Source organism: Leptodactylus fuscus, chromosome 1 (genome assembly GCF_031893055.1).
Source record: "Leptodactylus fuscus isolate aLepFus1 chromosome 1, aLepFus1.hap2, whole genome shotgun sequence".
In the NCBI taxonomy this organism is placed as follows: Eukaryota; Metazoa; Chordata; class Amphibia; order Anura; family Leptodactylidae; genus Leptodactylus; species Leptodactylus fuscus.
Window position 1 is genome coordinate 254338740 of NC_134265.1, and position 23951 is coordinate 254362690.

General features: G+C 42.4%; 1 protein-coding gene across 1 annotated transcript; it reads right to left on the reverse strand.

The window, feature by feature from the left end:
- Positions 1–2341: 2341 nt before the first annotated feature.
- Positions 2342–22135, reverse strand: BDH2 (3-hydroxybutyrate dehydrogenase 2). The gene is made up of 10 exons (XM_075285945.1): positions 22070–22135; positions 21094–21170; positions 20588–20666; positions 19471–19567; positions 17060–17168; positions 14132–14192; positions 12555–12668; positions 10104–10162; positions 9928–10020; positions 2342–2643 (listed from the first exon to the last, which is right to left on the reverse strand). Exons 2-10 carry the CDS (start codon positions 21163–21165, stop codon positions 2590–2592), a joined length of 738 nt encoding a protein of 245 aa, XP_075142046.1. The 5' UTR covers positions 21166–21170; positions 22070–22135; the 3' UTR covers positions 2342–2589.
- Between the last annotated feature and the right edge of the window lie 1816 nt (positions 22136–23951).

The following is a 23951-nucleotide window of genomic DNA, read 5'->3' on the forward strand; positions in this document are numbered from 1 at the left end:
TCTTTACTTCTTCCTCCCATCAGCATGAATGAAATCTCACAAAGTTTACCAGTGAGTAAGAGTAAACTTTATTATTCTCTGGAAAGCCCCTTCTATACTGTCCCAATGCCGCCTTATATTGCTATTGCCCCTTATATTCATAAAGCCCCACTGACCTCGATTTATAAATAATATCCCCTTTCATTAAAGTCTCCTAGTACACATTATAGTAGTTAGGACCCCACCTCCTGCCCCTCACACCCAACCCCCCTGCTAGCTACTACGCCTCTTTCCACACACAAAAGAGGTGCTGTTTCTAGAATAAGCAAACCCTTTCATCTAATCTCTAAATACTATGTTAGTGAACAGTTGCACATAACTGCATATTAAACCAAAAGTGGTTTTTAGTCTACATGTTCTGCATGTGCTTTAGTAGTATTACTCTTAAGTGGTACTGTATTTAGTTACTTAGGATCTTGATAAACAAGCATAGCACAAGTCAGAATTCAGTTCTGTAGTCTGTTATCAAAAAGCGGAACAAATGCATGCATAAGGAACAAGGAAAACATTACTCATGCAAATGTTTGTACATGTTTTCCATATTCTGTATGTAGGGACTTCTACACTATTAAGAAATATAAAATGAAAGGTTCAGCTCATGGAAATGCTTAAGGACATAATCTCAACTAAAGCTAAACTAGTAGTTGTTTCCCAAAATGGAGGCATCCACCCCTGCCCCAAAATTTCATCTACACCAGGGGCGGGCAATTAATTTTCCTATGGGGCCACATGAGAAATTGTAACGGTTCTAGAGGGCCATGTGCGTTGCGGCAAATTTAGCTCCACCCACTTCTCCACTGACTCCGCCCATTTTTAATCATTTTTCTATGTGCCCCACAAAGTAAAATTGTCCTACAGTCACCCTAACATTATACACCCCCACATTATAACGTTTCCCTTCAAATGTCCCACAGTATTAAAGTCCCTCTCCTAGTGCCCCAGTATAAACCAGCAAAAACTAGAGGGGTCATTAAACTGGGGCAGCTGGAGGAGACATTAAACTGGTGGCAACTAGAAGCAGACATGTCCCCCTCCAGCTATCCCCCATGGATTAATATCCTCCTCCATCTGCCCCCTAGTTTAATGTCCCCCCCTACATGTGCATTAAGTTTAACTGCCCCCCTACATCTGCCCCTAGTTCCCCCCTCTTGCTCACACACGCTGTCTCTTCTCTCTTTATCATCCAGCAGCACCCATTGCCGGCAGCTTGCAGCAAGCACACAGTCCCGTGTGGCTGCGCCCACTAAAGAGTCATAGCCTATCCTGGTGATAGGCTGTGATGACATCATGACAGGTCTTTGAAAAACCTTCCACTAGCTATGTGGGCCAGATAGAAGCAGTCAGAGGGCCGGATGTGGCCTGCGGGCCGCACATTGCCCAGGTCTTGTCTACACTCTCTCCGATAATTGCAGGATCTATGAATGTCTACTCAAAATCAGACAGTTGATGCTAACATACTCAGGAATATGTAAAGGTAATGACTTACTCTTACCTTGCTTGCTATAGAGGGCAGCAAACAGAGGCACTGTCTCCCTGTTTACATCTTGGGAGACAGATTTGCATATTCTTCCCATCTTACCTTACACAAGTAATTTTGGCATACCTTTGCTTGGTGTACAGCTGAATACATACTATGGCTTTCAATACAACTGCATTGAAAAAGTACTGCACAATAAGGCATTGATGCCGTATTTAAAATAGGGATCAATGGGGCAAATATACTGGGGGGGGGGATTTAGCATGCTTCTACGCCAAAAAATGGGGTAGATGTGGCACATCTTTGGAACTGTTCCACTTTGCTGTTTCTGTGCTGCGCTTGTCAATTTTTAAGAAAATAGGTGGAGTGGTGTGAAGATGAAGGCAGACCGTAAAAGTGATTTATAGCTGGAATGTACCCAAGCCTTGATGCACAGGACCTCCCAATATATGTCAGAATTATTAAATAGTCACTAACTTTTCAAATGTAGTCTCATTTCATGGAGCATTTCATTCTAGTCTAACATATATAGTGCATTTTATTTTCAAATGTTCATGTTTTCTGCCTGAAAACCGCTCCTACCACTGGATGTCTCCCTTCTAGCTAATTTGCTGCTCATTCCCTGGTACTAGGAAAATTACAGCCTTAGTTATCTTCAAAGTAAAGACATGTTCGCAGTTAGTGGAAGGAGGAGGGGCTAGTTTTCTTCACACAGAGAAGGCAGAGAGTAGGGTCTGATCTCTCATGACAGCCTATAGGTGGCTATACAAAGCTTCCCCTGCCTGTACACTGCAGGCAATGAAAGAATTCCGATGCAGATGTGAACATAGCCTCTGCACAGGAAAAATATCATGAGCTGTGGTTGGCTGCTATGGAAAACAAAGCAAATTTATCTGTCTGATTTTGATAGATGATGCCAGTCATTTATTAGTGTGTATATGTAAATCACAACTTGTGCAATAAAAAAAAATTACACATAATTTCTCGGTTTCCATTAGCTTCACATTGCCTTGTATTTCTGTTGATTTTTGATGAAGTATCTCATCTGTTGTCAGATTCTCATGCCACATGATTTACAGACTCCATCCACCATCAATGATGTGTGTATCACCAGTTACATAAGCAGACTAAAAAGACAAGAAAATAAACATTAATTTTAGAGACGGTACTATAAAATATTAAGAAATATGACAAAATAATGGAAAACCTGGTATCAATTTTTTACAGCACCATATAACAATATAGAAGAACAAATCTTCATCTATTAAAATCTGACAGAATTCCAGCGATGTAATCAAAGTTCAAGAAACAGAATATAGTTAGTTCTGGGGATCTAAAAAAAACGACCCCAAGGCTAGCCTTACAGATTGTTAGGACACATTTAAGAGCAACAGACTTCCAAGGGACATCAGGAAAGAGAGGTCACCAGTATCACACTAGAGCAGAGCCCTCATGTTATAGTCAAGGCAATGTGCCACTAAGGTGCTGAGCATACATTCCAACACTCCCAATTATTGCTAGGACAATCCTGGGAACTGGAGCACAAAAGGGACAAGTTCTGTGTAAATCCCACCTTAAAATTAACATTCCTAGAGCATTTCCAGGTGGGTGTTTAAGTTCAGATGTTGGTCTATGAAATATCAGCCTTGACTGTATATAGTGACAGTATGGTCAAGTTTAACAGTGCCTGGGGAAAATGGAAAGGGAATCATGTTAGTCTAGGAATGAGGGACGAGCCATGGTAGCAACCAGAACTGAGAGGGGTAGCTATGCTTGAGTCTAGGAGAGGAATCCTGCTGAGGACAAAGATTTAAAGGATGCGGTGCTGTGGACCAGGCAGTGGTGTAACTAAAGTTCTACCCCATCCCTACGGAGTACTCTTGATAGCAGCAGTTCTAGATGCTGCTGCCGTATAGTACCTACGACCACAGTTATTAAAAATACAGTGAGTAAGCAGTGCTGTGTCTTATGTAAACAATGCTGGGAGCTGCGCTCTGCAAAACAGCTGATCTAAAATTGATGGCCTATTTTAAAGGCATTCAATCATTAAAATGCAATTTTTTCTCCCTAACATGTAGGAACATCCTTAAGAAAGGCTATTCTTCTCCTACCTTTAGATGTCTTTTCTGTGCCGCCCTTCGATAGAAATCCCAGTTTTCTTCTGTATGCAAATTAGTTCTCTCGCAGCACTGGGGGTGGGCCCCAGCACTCAAACAGCACTGGAATGGGGTCTTAAAGAGTCTTCTTCCAGGGTTTGGCTTCAAACATCTAGGCCTCGGGCAAAGCCGACAGCGCATGCCCGCGGCCACAAGAAAAATAGCTGCTTACACAGTATTGTAAGCGGCCATTTTCTTGTGGCCGGTGGGCATGCGCAGTTGGATTTTTCCTAGGCCCAAAGCCTAGAAGTTTGAAGTCAACCCCCGGAAGAAGACGAGTCAAGACCCCATTCCTGAAGAAGATGGAGGCGTCGCTGGAGAGTTCTCTCGCAGCATTGGGGACACCCCCAGTGCCGTTTGAGTGCTGGGGCCCACCCCCAGTTCTGCGAGAGAACTAATTTGCATACCGGCGGAAAACGGGATTACTCTGCAGACTTTCTGAAAAAAATGCTGCAGAGAAAAACACGATGCGTTTCTACTACAGTCTTTTCCGCAGCATTTTTTGGGGGCCTTAACCTTAAATAAGTATTGCAGTTCCTAACTATTGACAATGATGAATTAGAGATCCAGGACCCCGGCTTATTAGCCATTTAAAGGGACCGTGGCACTTATGAAAGCACCATGATCCCTTCACTGTTTACATCTTACACCATCTATTTTAAGCTAAGTTCACACCTGCACCGGACCTCCGATTGGGGTTTTGATCCCCGAATCCACTTTAAAATATGGAGAAAAAAGTCCTGCAAGCAGGAGTGCCGAATCCTTGTGCAAGTGATGTATTGTCTGTACAAGAGAAACAGGTCATGTTATCAGACTTTTCCAACCACTGTCTTGATGCTGCGGCCTACCCCTCCAGACACAGTAGCTGTTGCACCACCTGCACCATTATGGCTCTAGAAACAGGAATGAGAGGGGAGAGCCTGGATGTTGACAAGGAAGGAGAAGAGTGGCGTACTGGGGACCAGAATTTAGAGATATGCCAACATGGGGACCAAGAACGATGGGGCCATCTTAAGCTAGGAAAAGTGTATGACACCAACGAACAAATTGGCAAACCCTTATGGTTATGTGTGTGGGTTGGAGTGTCTTGTTTATACTACTATGGCTCTTATTAGTTCTAGTCTAGACCTGATTCTGCGTATTATACTGATGTGATACCAATCAGAAAATACACGTCTTTGGGTCTTTCGTCATTATTTGGAGTTTTTACAGAGATTTATATGCTTGCTGAGTTCAGAAGACATTTTAACCTACATTCTTTTTGTTCTCTGAGAGGACAATTCCTATAAAAGACCGTATCAGCTTAAAGTGGTTTCATTGTATATAGCATACATTTTAAAGTGCAATTCATTAAAAAAAAATTAAATAAAAATGACACTGTTTTTAATCAATTGTAGTTTGATGTAATGGGTCATTTAAGAATAAATAATGCAATATACCGTATTTTTCGGACTATAAGACGCACCGGACCATAAGACGCACTAAGGTTTTAGAGGAGGAAAATAGGGAAAAAAAATTTAAGGAAAAAAAATTGGTGAAATATTTAATAACCTAATAATATAATATTTCACCAATGTAAATAGAACCAGGGGCTTTCGGACACAGGGATACCAAATGTGTATGTGTTTCACAGTAATGTTTTTGTTTTATATGTATTCTAGGGATATGGGGGTGATTTGAACATATCTATCTATCTAATCTATCTGTCTGTCTGTCTGTCTATCTATCTATCTAATCTCATCCATGGATGGAAAGAGACACCCTGCAGTGAAGCTATGCAAGAAGAGAAAAAGGGGCGGGCCAGACGGGTGAAGGAGGTGTGGTTTTCTAAGCAAACTTGAAAACACACCTTTCACCCGTCTGGCTCGTCCCTCCTTCACTGCCTCTCAGATCTTGCTCCTGCAATGAAGCCACACAGGCAGGGAAGTAGGGGCGGGCCAGACGGGTGAAGGAGGCGTGGTTTCAAGCTTGCCGAGAAAACCACGCCTCCTCCTCCCGTTTGGCCCGCCCCTCCTTCCCTGTCTGTTTCGCATGTTTGCAGGAGCCAGATCTGAGAGGCAGTGAAGGAGGGACGGGCCAGACGGGAGAAAGAGGCGTGGTTTTCTCGGCAAGCTTGAAACCACGCTTCCTTCACCTGTCTGGCCCGCCCCTACTTCCCTGCCTCTCATATCTCGCTCCTGCAAACACGCGACACAGACAGGGAAGGAGGGGCAGAGCAGGCAGGCACCGTGCTGCTCTCCTTTTGATTCTCATAGACAGGACACAGACACTGCACACGCTGCATTCGGACTATAAGACGCACACACATTTTCCTCCCATATTGGGAGGAAAAAAAGTGCGTCTTATAGTCCGAAAAATACGGTAATTGGTTTAACAAATTAAATGAACAAGGTGGAAGAATTATCAAGCATGAATTTGCACTAAAAGACTAACATGTAGCACGCCGCATTTATCAAATGTTTTAGACACTTTTACAACTTGTAAGTAAAAGTGGTGTGTCTTATCTAATTTACACTGGATAAACAATATATGGATAGGATAGGATAGGAGAGAACAAAATATCTGATCGATAGGGGGCCGTCACCTGGTCCCAGGAACCATCATCTGTATATAGCCACTTCTGGTGCCCATCTTGTAAACAGTAAGAAACAGAGAACTGCGCTGTATAGTGGCTGGGCGCCACCAGAGCAGCTCCCCTTCCACTAACCACAATGGAAGCAGTGCTGCAGTGAAGGTGCCTGGCCGCTAGACAACAGACAGAGCTTTCTGCTTCCAACCCTGTGTTGTGTACATGGTAGGCACCAGAAGTGGTTCCATACAGGGGGACAGGTGATGGCTCTCTATTGATCAGGTAAAAATTAAATTCAGACAACCTCTTTAAGGTTGCTGAAAATGCAGACAGACTTTCCTAACTGTGCTACCAAAATAATAGTATGTATGGAAAATCTTGCACATTACAACAGACAGAACAAATTACTAAAAATGTCTTCTTGCCTATGAGCTCAAAAGTGGCAATTCTTAATCACAATTTTTATTGAACATTTCCATTAAAAAAAAATCATGATTTCTGCCTACTTCTCTTTTTGATACTGCTTAGTAATAAGTTAGTTTTATTTAACTATTTATTGACAAGAGCAGAAGCGAACAAAAGAAAGTGGGCCCACTCCCCACAGAATACACCACGCATTTCCATGTCATGCCGTGGAACAGCGTCAGAACGTTGCAGGTCAGGAACTTAATATGGGACGCACGGGGCCCCGCGGAGGACAGAAGGGGAAGCCAAGGGGGTCATGGGCAGGAGCAACTATCAGTAAGTAGCAAGAGTATTTATTGGGCAAGCCCTGCGAGATTTGTCCAAACTGAAATTGCTATTATTATACTCTGGGATTCAGAGTATAATGATTGGAGGTGCAGGGGAGGTGAGCAAATATAAAAACTAGTGTTACTTACTAGAGATGAGCGAGTAGGTATTCAAAATACTCGTACTCGGTCGAATACCACGCGGTAAAACGCAGTAAAAATTCGATTCCCCTCCCACCTTCCCTGGCACTTTTTTTTTACACCAATAACTATGCAGGGGAGGTGAGACAGGAACTAGGACAACGTAGGCTTTGGAACAAAAACCATATACAGTCATTGGCTGGCTAAATCAGTAGTACCAGCAGTAGCAGCAGCAATAATAATAATAATAATTAATAATAATACTGGCACTTGGGCATGTTAGATGCCCTCAGGCATGCTTCACTTGATGTCCTAGTTTCATTCCAGAGGTATTGGCATCATTTCCTGAGGTGTCATTATGGACTTTATGACTCCAATTGGTCGAATTTTGGTTTCCCTGAAACAAGCATGTTTTTCCCATAGACTATAATGGGTTTTGATATTCGAACGAATAGTCGAATATTGAGGTCTACTCGAATCGAATTTACGAATATTTCACTACTCGCTCATCTCTATTACTTACCGCTCCTGGGCTCCGGCATGACTATCTGCTGTCTTCAGGCTTGTTTAGTGACATCAGATGGGTCAGGCCGGCATCATGTCACACAATGATGCCAGCATAACTCACATCTGTGACGTAATTGAAGAGGGACAAAGACAGTAGGGAGTTTTTCCGAAGCCCACGAGAGGTTTTTCCACAATCACAATTTCGAACGTAAAATAACAGGTAAGTGCCTGACTGCTGTGTCACGAGAACAAGTATCCTGTATTCTCCCATGTGAATAGTTAGGCAGTTGAGTGAATGCACTGATGCCTAGTGCAAAGTGTATGGAACTGATGGAAGTAGCAGAGGTCAGATGTCCTCTGTCCAATAAATTTTGAATGGAACGTCAATGCACACGAACACCAATCCATTCAGACAGGAGAACACGGGAACATGTGCTTACGATTGATGGCGATCTCAGCCATAGGACAGCCACACACCATCAATTCTGCGGACAGATGACAAGCTATGGTTATAGGAAAACCCCTTTCAGAATAAGTCTACATGAAACGTACATGCAGAGGATTAGACATCTACTGCAGACTTGTCGACAGCTTATTTGATTCAGTGTGCAGTAGCAGCAAAGTGGATGAGATAAGCAAATCCCATCCAAACTCGGCTTAAAAATCCCACAGCATAATCTGAACTCTTCTTACACTGAATTGCTCTCTGAAGAAAATAAATCCCAGAAAATCTCTTGAAGTTAATTCCCACCATTCTACATTTGTGTCCATATTTTGAACTGATAATCTCATTATACATTTGCTTAGGGGAGTTCAGACTTTCTTTCTTGATATTTTTATAATTATGGCTGCCTGAAGCCTCCAGTAGGGGGCAGTAACTACATATGGACTGATAGCTAATATTCTATACAATGTAATCAGCATGTAGTTACCATCCCCTAGTAGTGACTACAATTCAGTACTGGGCCCCCTCCCACCACAGACTCCATAACAGTTGTGTGTCCTGCCTCCATAGTAAATATGCCACTAGCATTCTTTATGACCAGCTGATATTCGTATCTAAACTGGGAAAAGATAACCTAGCTTTCTTTAGGTGACTACTGATGTCCCTCAGATGAGTTTTATAGTGCAGTTTTATACAGAAAGTATCTAGCTAAATTTAATAAGAACTAGAAATGGGTAGTGATGGGTAGTCTGCTACGTTATGGTGGCCCTGGTTCAATTATGTTACATTTATCCAGGTGACATGCTGAGAAGGCCTACATACAAACCTCACCAAAAGACAGCAGTCCTATTCCATCCCAAGTATACGCTGACCAAGAAGCAGGCTCTATCTGCTCAGGAGGCTGAGGACCTTTGGAGTCCAGGGGGAACTTCTTAGGGCCTTTTTCAACTCTGTGTAGAATCAGCCATCTTTTTCGGAGTGGCCTGCTGGGGGAGTAGCATACCAGCCAGGGACAGAAATAGACTTGACAGGCTGATTAGAAGGGCCAGCTCAGTCCTAGGGAGCCCCCTGGACCCAGTACAGGTGGTGGGTGACAGAAGGATACTGTCCGTGGTGAGCTCCATGCTGGAGAACAACTCCCATCCCATGTATGAGACTGTGATAGCACTGGGCACTACTGTCAGTGATCGACTGCTTCACTGTAAGTGTGAGAAGGAGCGTTATCAGAGGTCCTTCCTCCCAACCACAGTCAGGCTGTATAATCAACATCAGGCTAAGCGGAGATCACTCCACACAGAGAACTAAATGATCCATGAAGTTTTTTCTTTATGAGTCCTAGTATTTTTTATCTTCTATTCTAAGCCTTGTATGTGTTTTTTCTTTTACTATTATTGTATTTATCTATGCTGCTGTAACACATTGAATTCCCCCATGGTGGGACTATTAAAGGATTATCTTATTTTATCAATCCAAGTTGCAGATGCAATAGTGGCCTGGGCATTGGGCAAAGGACTGAGGAACATGTCCAGGATGCCCAGTGCAATTGACCACATACCACCTGGCTTCTGTCTCCCACTGTCAGGCCATGATAGGAACAGAAAACAGCTTTATATAACCTCCAAACATTATTATTTAACAAGGTAGAGCAAATAAGGGCATGGAATTTAGAGGATTTCAATGGATTCTGACTTGCAAACTGGGAGAACTATAAACTGGATGCATCAATATATGTTGTGCTTTCAAGTAATCACATCCCAATCTTCATTTGTCACTTGTTAGACAACATGGAGCAATGGCTTTACAATTACAGAAAGACTATGTTCACAACTGTTGAGACCTCAAAACAGTAATACAGGGCTTACTTCATCAGAAGCCAGGTACACACACAAATGAGCAACTTCCTCAGCTGTGGCCATTCTGCCAGTCTTTTGTCTTGCAAGGAAATCCTTTAAAGCCTAGTCAAATCACAAGAAAATGACAGCATATTATTTGTAAATCAGTCACCTTAGCTGTAAACAGAAATATTTCAGATTCTTACCTGTTCAGGGTTTGGCCTAGCTTGGATCCTCTCTCTCAATGATGGTGTATCCACAGTTCCTAAATATAATCTATATTTCAATGAACATAGAAATAAATAATAAAAGTAGACAAGACAATAAAACACAAGATGTCATGATGGGAGACTAGCAGGAGACAACACAGACAAGATGGGCACTGAGATCATCAATGCTGGTTCATATCAGGGTGGGGGAGGACATGTCCATATCATGGACTACTAATGTGTTTACAAAAACATGGACAACCCTATTATGACAGATACCCTTTACAAGAGTAAGGGTGTGTTCACAAGACAGGATTTGACACAGATTACACCTCAAAAACAACCCCAAACTCTGCCTGAAACCTGCTTCCATTGACTTCAAGGCAGACATGAATTTGTAATTTAGCTGATTTTTACAGTGGAAAAATATGCATTTTGTTTGACATTTTGGTGGATTCTGTCTGATAACTGAAGGCAATAGGGGCAGCATCTGATTGAGTGAAAAAAATTCAGGATCTAGGAAAAACTCTAACGTGCAAACATATCCTTAATGATAGTTTATCCTCAAACTAATACAGTAGCAATAAACATTAACCCCTTCCCGCCGATGGCATTTTTTGATTTTCGTTTTTCGTTTTTGACTCCCCTCCTTCTAAACCCCATAACTTTTTTATTTCTCTGCTCCCAGAGCCCTATGAGGTCTTAATTTTTGCGGGACAATTTTTTCTTCATGATGCCACCATTAATTATTCTATATAATGTACTGGGAAGCTGGAAAAAAAATTCAGAATGGGGTGGATTTGAAGAAAAAAATGCATTTCTGCGACATTCTTACGGGCTTCGGTTTTACGGCGTTCACTGTGCAGCCAAAATGACATGTCCCCTATATTATGTGTTTCGGTACGGTTCCAGGGATACCAAATTTAAAAAAAATCCAAAACTTTGTTAAAATTTTTTTTCTCTAAAAGTAGCCATATTCCGACGGCCGTAACTTTTTTATACGTAAGTGTACGGGGATGCATAGAGCGGCTATTTTTGCGGGGCCGGGTGTACTTTTTAGTTCTACCATTTTCGGAAAATGTTATTGCTTTGATCACTTTTTATTCAAATTTTTATCAGAATCAAAACAGTGAAAAAACGGCGGTTTGGCACTTTTGACTATTTTTCCCGCTACGGCGTTTACCGAACAGGAAAAATATTTTTATAGATTTGTAGAGCGGGCGATTTCGGACGCGGGGATACCTAACATGTATATGTTTCACAGTTTTTAACTACTTTTATATGTGTTCTAGGGAAAGGGGGGGGATTTGAACTTTTAATACTTTTTATATTTTTTTTATATTTTTTTTTTACTTTTTTTTAAATTTTTTTTTTGCATTTATTAGACCCCCTAGGGGTGTTGAACCCCAGGGGGTCTGATCACTAATGGAATGCATTACAATGCTAATGCATTGCAATGCATTGCAAAAAATCATCCTCTCTTTTGCAGGCTGCATAGACCAGCCTGCAAAAGAGACAATTTGCAGACAAGCCTGGGAGCCTTGTACAGGCTCCCGGCTGTCATGGCAACGTGACATCGGCCCTGGAGCATGCTCCAGGAGCCGGCGATCACCGGCAAAATGGCGGCGCCCATGCGCCGCCGGGAAAATGGCGCCTCCGGCGCCTTTGATCGTGGCGCCGGAGGGGTTAATGCCTCCGATCGGTCCGGGGACCGATCGGAGGCATTAGAGCCGGTTGTCTACTGCTTGAAGCAGTAGACACCCGGCGGCTATGGCGGCCGCCCGGCTCCCAGGCGGTCGCCATAGTTACAGACCCGACATGCGCCGTACTATTACGGCGCATGTCGGGAAGGGGTTAAAGGAGTTTTCCGGGCAGAATTTTTTTTTTTTTTTATAAAGGTCTGTCAGTGCTTGTGATGGGTTAATAAATACACCAATATAACTTTAGCAGTTATTGGAGTGATTTCTGGGTGTCTCTTGTTGCTGCTGAATCCTCTGTGTTTGTTTACATAGTGTTACCTTCCTGCTGTGCAGCTGCTGCACTAACCCCCTCTCACTCAGCTCCCTTCCTATCTCACTCCGTTACAAAACTCTCCATCTCACTAAGCCTAGCCCCTCCCACCCTCACTGACTAGCGATCCCACCCATTACTAGCCCCTCCCAGTCTCTCTAGCTAACCTATTCCTCCCACTGCTAGAAGACAGGAAGGAGCTGTTCCCCGGAAGGATAATTATCAGTTTATCCTGGACAACCCCTTTAACATTTTTATATGTATCACATTATTGACACACTTCTGCATTAGTGGCTTCAGTATAACAAACACTGAATGTAATAAATATAAAGGAATTATGTAACTGTCAATGTCGAAAGCCTTTATAATGTATGTGCATATAAATCATTTTACTGAAGACACAGATTTACCTTTATTCTGGCATGGCAATTCACTTACCTGGACATATACAGTTACAACGAATCCCTTGCTCAATGAAATCTGCAGCAACAGATTTTGTCAGACCAATGACTGCGGCTTTTGAAGTGCTATATACACATCTGTTTACTACTCCTGGGAGGACAAAACAATACCAATATAGTTAGCAAAATCACAGTATAACCTACTGTACAGTATACATAAAAGGTTATATTAGCAAACAAACATTTCTCATGAATTACAGTGTGCACACAGTGGCTATACAGAGCACTATTTCTGTTTTTTTGTATCTACTAATCTCCATTCACATTCCAGGAATTGTTAGGAATACAAGTTATCATGACCTTATCTTTAGGATGGGCCATAAACATCCGATTGGTAGGGGCTGACAAGCTGCCCTCGCACCTATCAGTTGTGTGGGGAAGATTCTGGAACTTGTATTATACACAACATAGGCTAGAAGTAAATGTCACTGTGCCCTGTATAGTGACTGAGTGCTAGTATTGCAGCTCAGCTCCTGTCCATTATACAGAGACCAGAGCTTTCAGTCCTGTGTTGTGTATAGTACAGCTGCTGGAAGCAGACCAGTCCCTCTACCAATCAGATATTTATGGCCTATTCTAAGGATAGGCTATAAAAACCTATATCGTGGACAATCCATTTAAGACAACTAAACCATAATACCACCCATGGACGACAGTGGTGCTGTTTCTGTAAGATCTCGAACAAACTCAAAGTATCAAGTTCATTCAAGAACTGCGTGCAAGCGTAGCTAGAAGAATTGATGCTGTTTTTGCAGGCAAAAGGTGGTCGCACCAAATATTGACTGAATTTACATTTCTCTTCTGTTCATTCATCCTACAATTCATCAACTGACAACAATAAACTATTACTACTTCCTACTTTACAGCATTTCTCCACACCAGCCTAAAACTTATATGTTTCTATAGTAAAATAAAAAAAAAAAAAAGGCTGAGGTAGTCTGAAATCCACCAAGTGTCATATATCCAAAGCTTAAGCCGTTCTATCCCTATGAAAACATCCTTATTTACATCAGTCATCAAATCAGAAACATACATGGAACTGCTCTGGACCTCAGACTGGGCTGAAGGTTCACTTTCCAACAAAACAATGACCTTAAGCACACAGTTTATTCAACACAAGATTAGCTTAGGGAAAACTCTATAAACTGTCCTTGAGTGGCCCATCCAGAGCCCTGACGTGAACCCAAATGAACATCTCTGGAGAGACCTGAAAAGGGCTGTCCACCAACGCTCCCCATCCAACCTGACAAAGCTTCAGACAATCTGTAATTAAGAATGGAAATAAATCCCCAAATCCAGGTTTGCAAACCTTGTGGCACAATAACCAACATGACTAGAGGGTGTAATGGTGCTAAAGGTGTCACAGCTAAGAACTGAGTAAAGGGTTTCAATACTGGTGGCAATGCAAAAAATGTTTCCTTGCAATAAATTAGCAAAGATGTCTAGCATTTGGTTTTCTCTTTGCCAGCATGGGGTATTGAGTACAAACTAATGGGGGAAACTTGATATTTTTATTTTAGCACAGAGCTGAAACACAATGTTAATTATGTATACCTTTAATACTGGAGGCGACAGAAGACATGTTGATAATGTTCCCTGATTTTTGAGCAAGCATCTGGAAAACATTAACAATCACATAATTGCAGAATATTATTGTCCACTATTCATGTTCCAAGTGTTACTGTTCAATATCTTCAATGTTAGTGATAACTATATCACCTTTTCTTAAAGAGAACCTTTCACCAACTCCAGTTTTTAGCATGTTAATAAATGCTAGCCCACCAATTCTAGCCTCCACTTCCTGAGCAATCAGTGCAGTTAGTTTTGGTGCTTTGTTGTTTAGACTCTGTGCTGTCAGGTGGTCAATGTCAGGCTGGAACAGGAAAAAAGGTGCAATTCATAGATCCAACCAGTATAGAACCTAAATAACATATCCAGCACCAAAACTAACAGCACTTGTTGCTAAAGAATTGTGGGCACTAGAGAAAAAATTCTAACTGCACTGGGATCAATAATGCAAAGAACTGGACTTGGTGAAAGGTCCTCTTTATTGGGAGTCTACCATTGCGAAGATCATTTCTAAAGCACTTATATACTATTGTGAGGAAAGGTTAAATCAACTTCTAATCTATATGCAAGTGAGGTGTTCCAAGTCGTGGCCATGCTTGCCAGATTACCTGTATTCACCGGTGTTTGCTACCAAGCAGGGCCCCAAAATAAAAATTGACAGGTCCCAACGTTCAATGATCAAATGTGAAAGCAGGGCAGATACGGCCACACCTTGGGTGCACTGGGTGCTCATTTGCATAGAGATTACAGGCTGATTTTTTTCATTAGCAAGTTTGCACTTTCACACAATATAGGTTTACTATGACACCGATACCCCTTACAACAGCATATAAGTCGCTTAGAAGAGATTTTGGTGCTGTAGACACTATTTTTAAACATGGCTTTATCACAGAAACAACCCCACACCTACCCATGGGTAGTGTCTGGTTTTGCTGTTCAGCCTCAGTGAAGTGAACAGGGCTAAGGTACAATCCCACCATAAACATGTGTGGCACTGTTTCCAGAAGAAAGACGCTGCATTTTCTAGCCCTGTACAACTCATTGCTTGATATATAAAACCTGTGTTACCTTCAGACAAAATGCAACTTCGCAAATATTTTAATTAAAACGTCTCCTACCATTTTGCATCTGTCCTCTCCTTCTAGCTCACAGACTCTTGGTAGGTTACTTAGAACTAGGGTACAGACAGAAGGTATATAACTGCATGATCAAAGTATACAGGGTTTGTTTGCAGTCTGTTACCATGGAGACACATAGGTGTGAACAGGAGCTGTGGATAACTTTTTTTTAATAATGAATGAAAGTTCAAGAATAGGATCAGCTTAATATAGTTCAGCAATAGAACACATATCTGTAAGTGCTAACCCGGCTAGATAGAACTAATGACCACTAGTTCTCAGTGGTTTCAATTGTAAATAGTATAACATTTACCAATAGACAATATCAACAGAGATTAATGGAGTAGAAAAGAAAACAATGGTTGCCACAGTGCACATAGTCTTTAAAGAGGGCCATTCATCGGGTCTGAAAAGCTCAATAACATACATCATATGATAGGCACTGTCAGCCCGAGCGTTAAGATTATACAAATACATTTCGCCATTCAAATGATAGAAGTACCAAGTGGGAAGTAACACTGTAGCATCTCTGGCGGAGGGGTCCTTGTGTGATTTATATCATGCAGTGTAGAGGGATGCAGTTGTTGATTCAAGTGTGTGAGCATAGGGTCCCAACCCGTGATCTATAGTAGAAACGCAGACCTCACACATAATTATGCCAACACTTTCTTTTATTGATCAAAATCGTGTACTCCGTAGAGCAGAGCAAAACATTTTTCGGTCACAAATCTTCTTCAGACATATATTTCTAGACGGTTCGAAACGTATGGCAGCCTGAGCTCCATGGACATCCCTACTTGAGACCTGCAAAATTGCCAATGTGAACGGTAATGAAGACCAGGGATACTGCAGAGCGCCAGGAGTATAGGCAGGACTCCGAAGGAAAAAGCGCACGATTTTGATCAATAAAAGAAAGCGTTGGCATGATTACGTGTGAGGTCTGCATTTCTACTGTATATCATGCAGCATTACCAGCCATTTGGCTAGTATGCCCTAATCTACATTAACAATAAAATGGCTTATATGTTTAGAATGGCTGAACATAATTCAATCAATAAAACACCAGAATGCTCAGGATGACGGCGCCTAACAGATAATGTAAAGAGGACAGGTCTTCTTTAAAGACTATATGACCCTTGGCAATCTGTTTTCTTTTCTACTGCATTGATCTCTGTTGGCACCCGCCATTCTTAATAGTAATAATGATTTATGTCATTGGCTTTTCAGACCTGGTGACACAACCTCTTAAACTTCACTGTACTTTAAAGACTGGTATGGGAGCGTTCACACTACCGCCGGTGTCCGACAGGTAGTGTCCGCTCCTAGTGTCCGCTCAAAATCTGTCGCGGACACTAGCTGTGTCCGTGATACCTGTCATTTATTTCAATGGGCATCGGGTGCGTTCTTTTGCACTCCGTGCCCATCCTTCCCTGTACGCAAGTGAAGATGTCCGACTTCTCAAGCGGACAGAAAAACCCTGCATGCAGGGTTCCTCTGTCCGCTTGAGAAGTCGGACATCTTCACTTGCGGACAGGGAAGGACGGGCACGGAGTGCAAAAGAACGCACCCGATGCCCATTGAAATAAATGACAGGTGTCACGGACACAGCTAGTGTCCGCTCCTAGTGTCCGTGACAGATTTTGAGCGGACACCGGCGGTAGTGTGAACACCCCCTAACAGGTAATATACATTCAGAAACTAAAGTAACTACTACCAATGTTTAATATAACATAACACATAAAACATAACATTTTACAATTCATGGATGAATGGGGAAGGGGGGAAGCCGACTTACTTTTGGCAGGAATGTTTTGATCATTAGATACATGCTCCGCACATTGAGATTCATAGTGAAATCCCAATCCGCCTCTTCACAGTCTAATATGTTTCCATGGTGAACAAAGCTTGAACAGAACATAAATAAACAAAATTTACAATGATCAGTACACCATTACAATCATGTAAACCCTTTCCCTGTACACAATAGTTCACACTTATTAGGAAAACTCCCAGAATGCCACATAACATTGTGTTATGCCCACTGTAGTGCCTGAGGGCATGATACATGACACAGGGATTCAAAGACCAAAGAGAGAATCCCAGTGCACTAACCTTTCAGGACAAGCACTAGAAATAAATCTGTTATTTGGACGGTTACTTTAAGACGGAATAACTTAGTGTAGCATGAGCTTTATTCCATAGCACAGAGCATGCCTTTGGCTGATATGGTGCAGCAAGTACACAACATATGTTTGTTCACTGATGCTTTTACTATGTTTTATAGTCAATCTAATTACAAAATATTGACACTCAGTAATACTTTTTGCTTATGGCCCATATCTAATACAAACGAAAGTGATGTATGGAGAACTTTGTTCATTCTATATGAATTATACTGCAATATATATTTTCATGTGGGATGTCGCCTACTGTATTTTACACTTCAATCATGTGGGCATACGAATGGCAGTGTAAGAAATAGCGTTATTACACATAAAGACCTGTAATGTGACTACCGTATATACTCGAGTATAAACTGAGTTTTTCAGCACAGTTTTTGTGCTGAAAAAGTCTGCCTCGACTTATACTCAAGTCAAGGTGGGCGGCCGCTGGAATTTCAAACTGCAGAAGTACTTACGGGACTTCTGCTAGCAGGCCCGGAACTCAGCTTCCACTCACTTGCTCTCCAGACCCCGCCCCCCATCCCACCGCTGACCGCTCCATCACACGCCGGGTGACGTGGCTACGTATGCCTTACGTATGCCTCACGCCTGCACCCGGCGTGTATCTGTGTTCCTGGCGTGCTAGCAGAAGTACCTTAAGTACTTCTGCAGTTTGAAATTAACAGCATCACCAAGCTCCTGCCGCTGCTGGTTTCCTGCAGAGCAGGAGCGTGGAGATGCTGCGGGCCCCGGTACTCGCCCGCTGCTCTGCTGCAGAGCAGTCACCATAGAGATCACAGGCATGAGCTCTGGCATCTCCGCTGTAAAAGTTACAGTGGAGATGCCCTCTAGAGATGTCCTTGCCCCCCCCCCCCTCCTTAAAAATTTAAAATTAGCCTTGGGGCCGGTCCCCACCAGCCCCATGCCTTTAGAGTTGCAGGCCAGCTCCTGCGCAGCGAGGTCGCAGGAGCCGAACTGTTCTGTTGACAGCCGGGAGCCTAATGAAGGCTCCCAGGCCTGTCATAGCAATATTACTATTGCGGCTGGTCTATGACCATCTGCAATAGTAATGTATAGAATCTCCCATAGACGGCAATACACTTGGGCTAATAAAATAATGAAAAAAAAAAGCTTTAAAAAAAAAATATATTAAATAAAAGTTCTAAATCACTCCTTTCCCTAGAATACATATAAGGGCGGGTTCACACCAACTCCCGATCTCCGTTATGCAGGTTTCTGTTTTCTTTCGGCAGAAGACGGAAACCAACATTCACTGTCCATCGGTGAGAGTCTTCTGCTCTCCACGGTGAAACCGATTTTTTCTTTTTACCGGACACAAAGTCCTGCATTTCCGAATTTGTGTCCAGTTAAAAAAAAAAAAAAAAAACGGTTTCGCTGAGGAGTGCAGAAGACGCTCACGGGTAGGACACTTTTCAAACCCATGAATGGGTTTGAAAACTGCCTGCTGGTGTCCGTCCCCTGCCCAGTTTCTCGGGCAAGAATGGAAACCTGCATAACGGAGATCGGACGCTGGTGTGAACCCGCCCTCAAAGTACAAAATTACTGTGAAACATACACATTAGGTATCCATGTGTCTGAAAGTGCCCTGTCTACTGAATACAGGGTATCTGCAGAGCTCCTGTTCCGTTGGGAAGGGGTTAATAGGAGCACTGCAGATACGCTATCTTCAGCCAGGCTGAGTTCCAAGTGGAGGGAAAAACCACCAGTCCTCAGGGAAGGGGCAGACAGACAACCCAAACACCCCCTTCCCTTTCCCAGCACCTACTGCACCCAAAAATTCCGGCCATTTTAATTTTAGAAATTTTCCAGCAGCTGCTGCATTTCCCCCCCTTGGCTTATACTCGAGTCAATAAGTTTCCCAGTTTTTTGTGGTAAAATTAGAGGATTCAGCTTATATTCGAGTCAGCTTATATTCGAGTATATACGGTATATTATATATTGGTCAGTGCAGCCCTGTGCTTTACAATACATGTATATCAAGAGGGAATAGACATTAAACATATGGAAGTTTCAATTTACTTACCCGGCGACATTGAAGAGAACATCAATCCTATCAATCTCCTGGCACAGTTTTTCAATCTGCTCCTTCTTTGTGACATCTAATACTCTTGTCTGAATACCTGTAATAGTTGAATAAATATTATTGATTTAGTAGTTTATGATATAAAGCCTTCTTATGTGTATTTTTTGCAGCTTGGAAAACAACTAGTAAGCTACAAGTGTCTTATTCTTAAATGGGATTTCCCATCTCCCTGTTTCAGCAGCTTTGCCTGCTGTCTCTTCTTCTCACTTCCAGTATTATTCATCAAACAGTCACTGGGCTAGGTGGCTGAGAAGCCACACATACATGACTTAGGCCTGGTTCACACGTGCGTTTGGTATTACATTCGGGAAGTTGGCTTGGGGACCTCCCGAATAGAATATTGAACGCTTTAAAAAGTGGTTATATAAGAAACCACACAGATCCCATAGACTATAAAGGGGTCTGTGTGGTTTCCACTCGAAACATGTGGAGAGAAAAGTGATGCTTGCAGTACTTTTCTCGCCACATGATCCGTGTGAAAAACACACAGAACCCATTATAATGGATTAGGTTTCCGTTCAGGTTGTCCCCAAACACAGGTGTGTACCTAGCTGAATATGTTTGTAGAACCATTTCCAATTTCAGATACAGGTTTAATATATAAGTCTATACTGAATGGAAAGAGGCTGCTTTAGGCTACAGTGCAGCTGTAGAATCAGAAATACTTATACAGAAATCAATGTAAGTATCTCCATCTTTTTAGCCATGAGCCCTATAGTTAAATACAAACTTTGCACAGCACTACAGTGAATATAAATCTTGCACAACTGTCATGCAACATTTATGTCAATATTCTATAATGCAAGTAAAAACAAAATGGAGGATAGTACTCCAGGGGCACAGGCCATCCTTTAGCCTACACATAGAATCCACAAAATGTCTACAATGAATGTCAAAATGTGGTTTTATCACAGGCTACAACTTGATTGTTAAAGTGGAAGAAGGAAAAAAAAGAAAAACAAGCTCAGAATCAAAGATATAAAGAAATCGAAACGTGTGTGTACTGAGCGTAAGTTGTAATTGTCAGTTAAGGAATAACCAGGAGGAGGTTAACAACCTTTATATGATTCTAGAGCCTTCAACTTCTCTTCATTGATGTCTGTTGCTATCACCTTTGCTCCTTCTTTAGCAAATGCCTAAAGACACAGAATAAAAATAATAGCACTATATCTGCAGTTTACATAGTACAAATTGCATGATACAATTCATTTTCTTACCAACAGATCAGATATTCCTCATAAGGACGTACTACCCATCTACTCACATAACCAAATTACCTACACATTATGGCACTCCCATCCCATTAGTAGATATCTTGCTGTTCCTTAGATGGAATCTAGGCTGCTGTAAATGGCCGACTGTATTCAGATTCAGGGCAGGGACTATGAAACCTGGTAGTTCTACAAGTTTATTAATGGATGATTTCAACAATAAATTTCCAAAATGTTACTTATTAATTTTCTTGGATTATTACTATAGAATTATCAGAAGTAACCACACTTTAATAAATGATAGGCTAGTGATACTGATGAAACAGGGTGAGAACCTGCCTGGCAGACTTACAATGGCAGCAGCCTGTCCAATTCCCTGTGCTGCTGCTGACAGCAAAATAACTTTTCCATCTAAGCGTCCCATTCTACCTATAAGAAATGAAGGAATAATTATAAGGAAAAACATTCACATAAGATTGACTGTAACATGTCTAAACGTATAACTACTACTAAGTGTCTTCAAAGGTTAGGCAAATACAAAGAAAGCACGGATACTTTTCCCCGCTGCTAAATCTACTCCTGGTCTCAAAAGCAAAGAAACATACAGAAAAATTATCTACAGCAAAAAAGTATGTGTGACCTCAGCCTTAAGCAGAAACACAAAAAAGATTCAGAAAAGTGGCATTTATATTTATTTTTTATTAAACCCCCCCTCCAAAAAAACCCCCAAACAACTGCTACACTACACTATGCAGCAAAAAAAGGCAACCCACAAACAAGGAGGTAAAAGGAGGTCTATGGGCCAGTATAAAGTATAGGGCAGAGAGCTTTCCCCATGAATGCGGACTGTACACAAATGAATGGCGGCCATAGTATTGATAACATATCCTCAGCTGTCCCCAGTACTGACACCACAGTCACCTATGAAGATGAATGAATATTAAGGGCGACTATATATAGCGCTATAAATTGATTTGAACTATTTAGCTACATGTAACTTCCAACCAATCTCACCACGTTGCATGCAGTCTTGTTGCTGCAGCCTCCACGCAATAGTTAACAATCATTCAGAATCACTACAAGAAGTCGAAATATCCTTGACCTTAACTGTAACACTGAGGTCAAACACACCATGCACTCTAGAAATCTTCCCAATAGATTCTATGATAAGATCCCTTTAAGGAACAGTATAAATGATGCCATTGCTCCTAGGTGACTAATGCTTTCCCTATGCTAGTATTTGTTCATGTGCTTTGTGTACAATTCAGCTCACTAGTTACCACTAGGACTAGTAGATAACAGTACATAGAATAGCTCACAGCACAGACCTGTGTACACGGCCGCACGGTTACCAGCACCGAAGATCTTTGGACTGTCAGCAGTCACATGACAGAAAACAACCAGTCCCTTCTGAATCAGTATGGGAAGAGCGTCCCTTACATGTGGTCAAAGAGTTGGTCGCCACCTAGTGTTCAATATTTATTACTACAGGCACTGGTTAAGTCCACAGCTGTCTCATGGCGCATCGTACCCTCAGTCCATATTAATGAGAAATACCTGCATATGCATTTTCATAGCACTTTGATCCTACAGGTGTTTCACAGAATTTTTTTTTACCATTGGAATGTGAAAATTAACAAATACTTTTTTCTTTTGTAATAAAGTGTGATTTTAGCCGCAAATCTCTCATTTTTGCAAAGAGAAAAAAGCCTCTATTATTTGTTAAGCAATTTCTCCTGACTAAAGAATGTAAACTGATGTATGGTCACACAGTGGGACTGAGAAGGGACAGAAAAATATTTGAGGCCAGCTTTTGCTGTAATACTTTTAAAGGGATCCTATCTTTTAAACACAATTTTTTCTCCCTAACATGTTGGAATAGCCTTAAGAAAGGCTATTTGTCTCCTACCTTTCCTTTTCTTCTCCGCGCCTCCGTTCCCTTGCAATCCCGGTTTTTCTCGGTATGAAAATGACTCCTGGTCTGAGGTGACATATCTGCTAGGTGTATATGAACATCTCAACTCATCTTAATTCTATCAACTCACATTCCCCATACTGCAAACAGCAGCGCAACAACTGGGGTATCCCATTTAGGACAGGTGGAATTTTTATTCACTCAATATGGAACCTCCCCTATAAGAGGTCAGCCGAGGGGGAGAGGGCTGGTCCCTCTCTCTCTTTGAAGTTTAGCATGAAGACTTTTCTGTTAAAGGAACTTTAAAGTTTGACTTACGTCGGCTGCAGGCAGTGCTGTCTCCTCTGGGGGCTATTAGTCTCCCCAGGTAGGGGGCTGAGGTTCTGCGGTCGGCGGCGGCTTCCCAGTCTTTCCTGGACTCCTGTTCGGAGCTGCGGGCTACCGCGCGCGGCTCTGCTGGATATATGCTCCCCCTTCGCTGTAGGCATGCGCAGTGGTCGGCGGCCGCCTGGTTGCCGCGCGTTCTCCCCCTCCTGCGTCCAACCTTGGACGGTAAGGAGAGGGGGGGTACCCTAAGAGGAAGAAGGGACTTGGCTGCCTTAGGGGGCATAAATTAGGTTAGATACTAGGGGTTGGTAAGTTTCAACCCCTAGGTAGGTGGGGCCTGGATTACCCCTTCCTTTGGGAGGGGTATTAAGGGTGAGTGGCCCGGCAGGAGAATGCTGTTCTGGCATCCTCAGGATGGGTCAGCTCCCTTGGATTGACTGTGAGCAGTGTATCTCCATTGAGATTGTACAGAAGGTATGCCATGTCCCACTGGAACCTGGGATTAGGTATGTGGGGTTGCTAATGACCTTATATTTTTCTTAGATGTCTTCTTCTACTTCGTCGTCACCCGGTGAAGGGAGACGGAGAAAGTCGGCGTCAGCACGTAGGCACGAGCTGTGTAGAGATTGTAATATTCCGCTACCAGACGGCTATGATAATGCACGGTGTCGCCAATGTGGGCTTCCACGGGCGGAAGAGTCGCAGATTCATGAGGTCATCTCCTGGGTAAAGGGGTATGTAGAAGAATCCATGCGAGAAGTTAAGGATTCGATTGCTCATCTCGCAAAAAGACCCGCGTTTGGAATCCACAACCCGCCCATTTCCACTGGACGAGGAATTCCAGACAATAGACGAGATATCCTCAGAGGAGGAGGCGGTGGTCGCAGATCCCTCTTTTCCGGTTGAAAAGATGCCTAAACTCATGAAGCTGGTCCGTCCAGATCGCGACGGAGAACCAGACCAGAGGG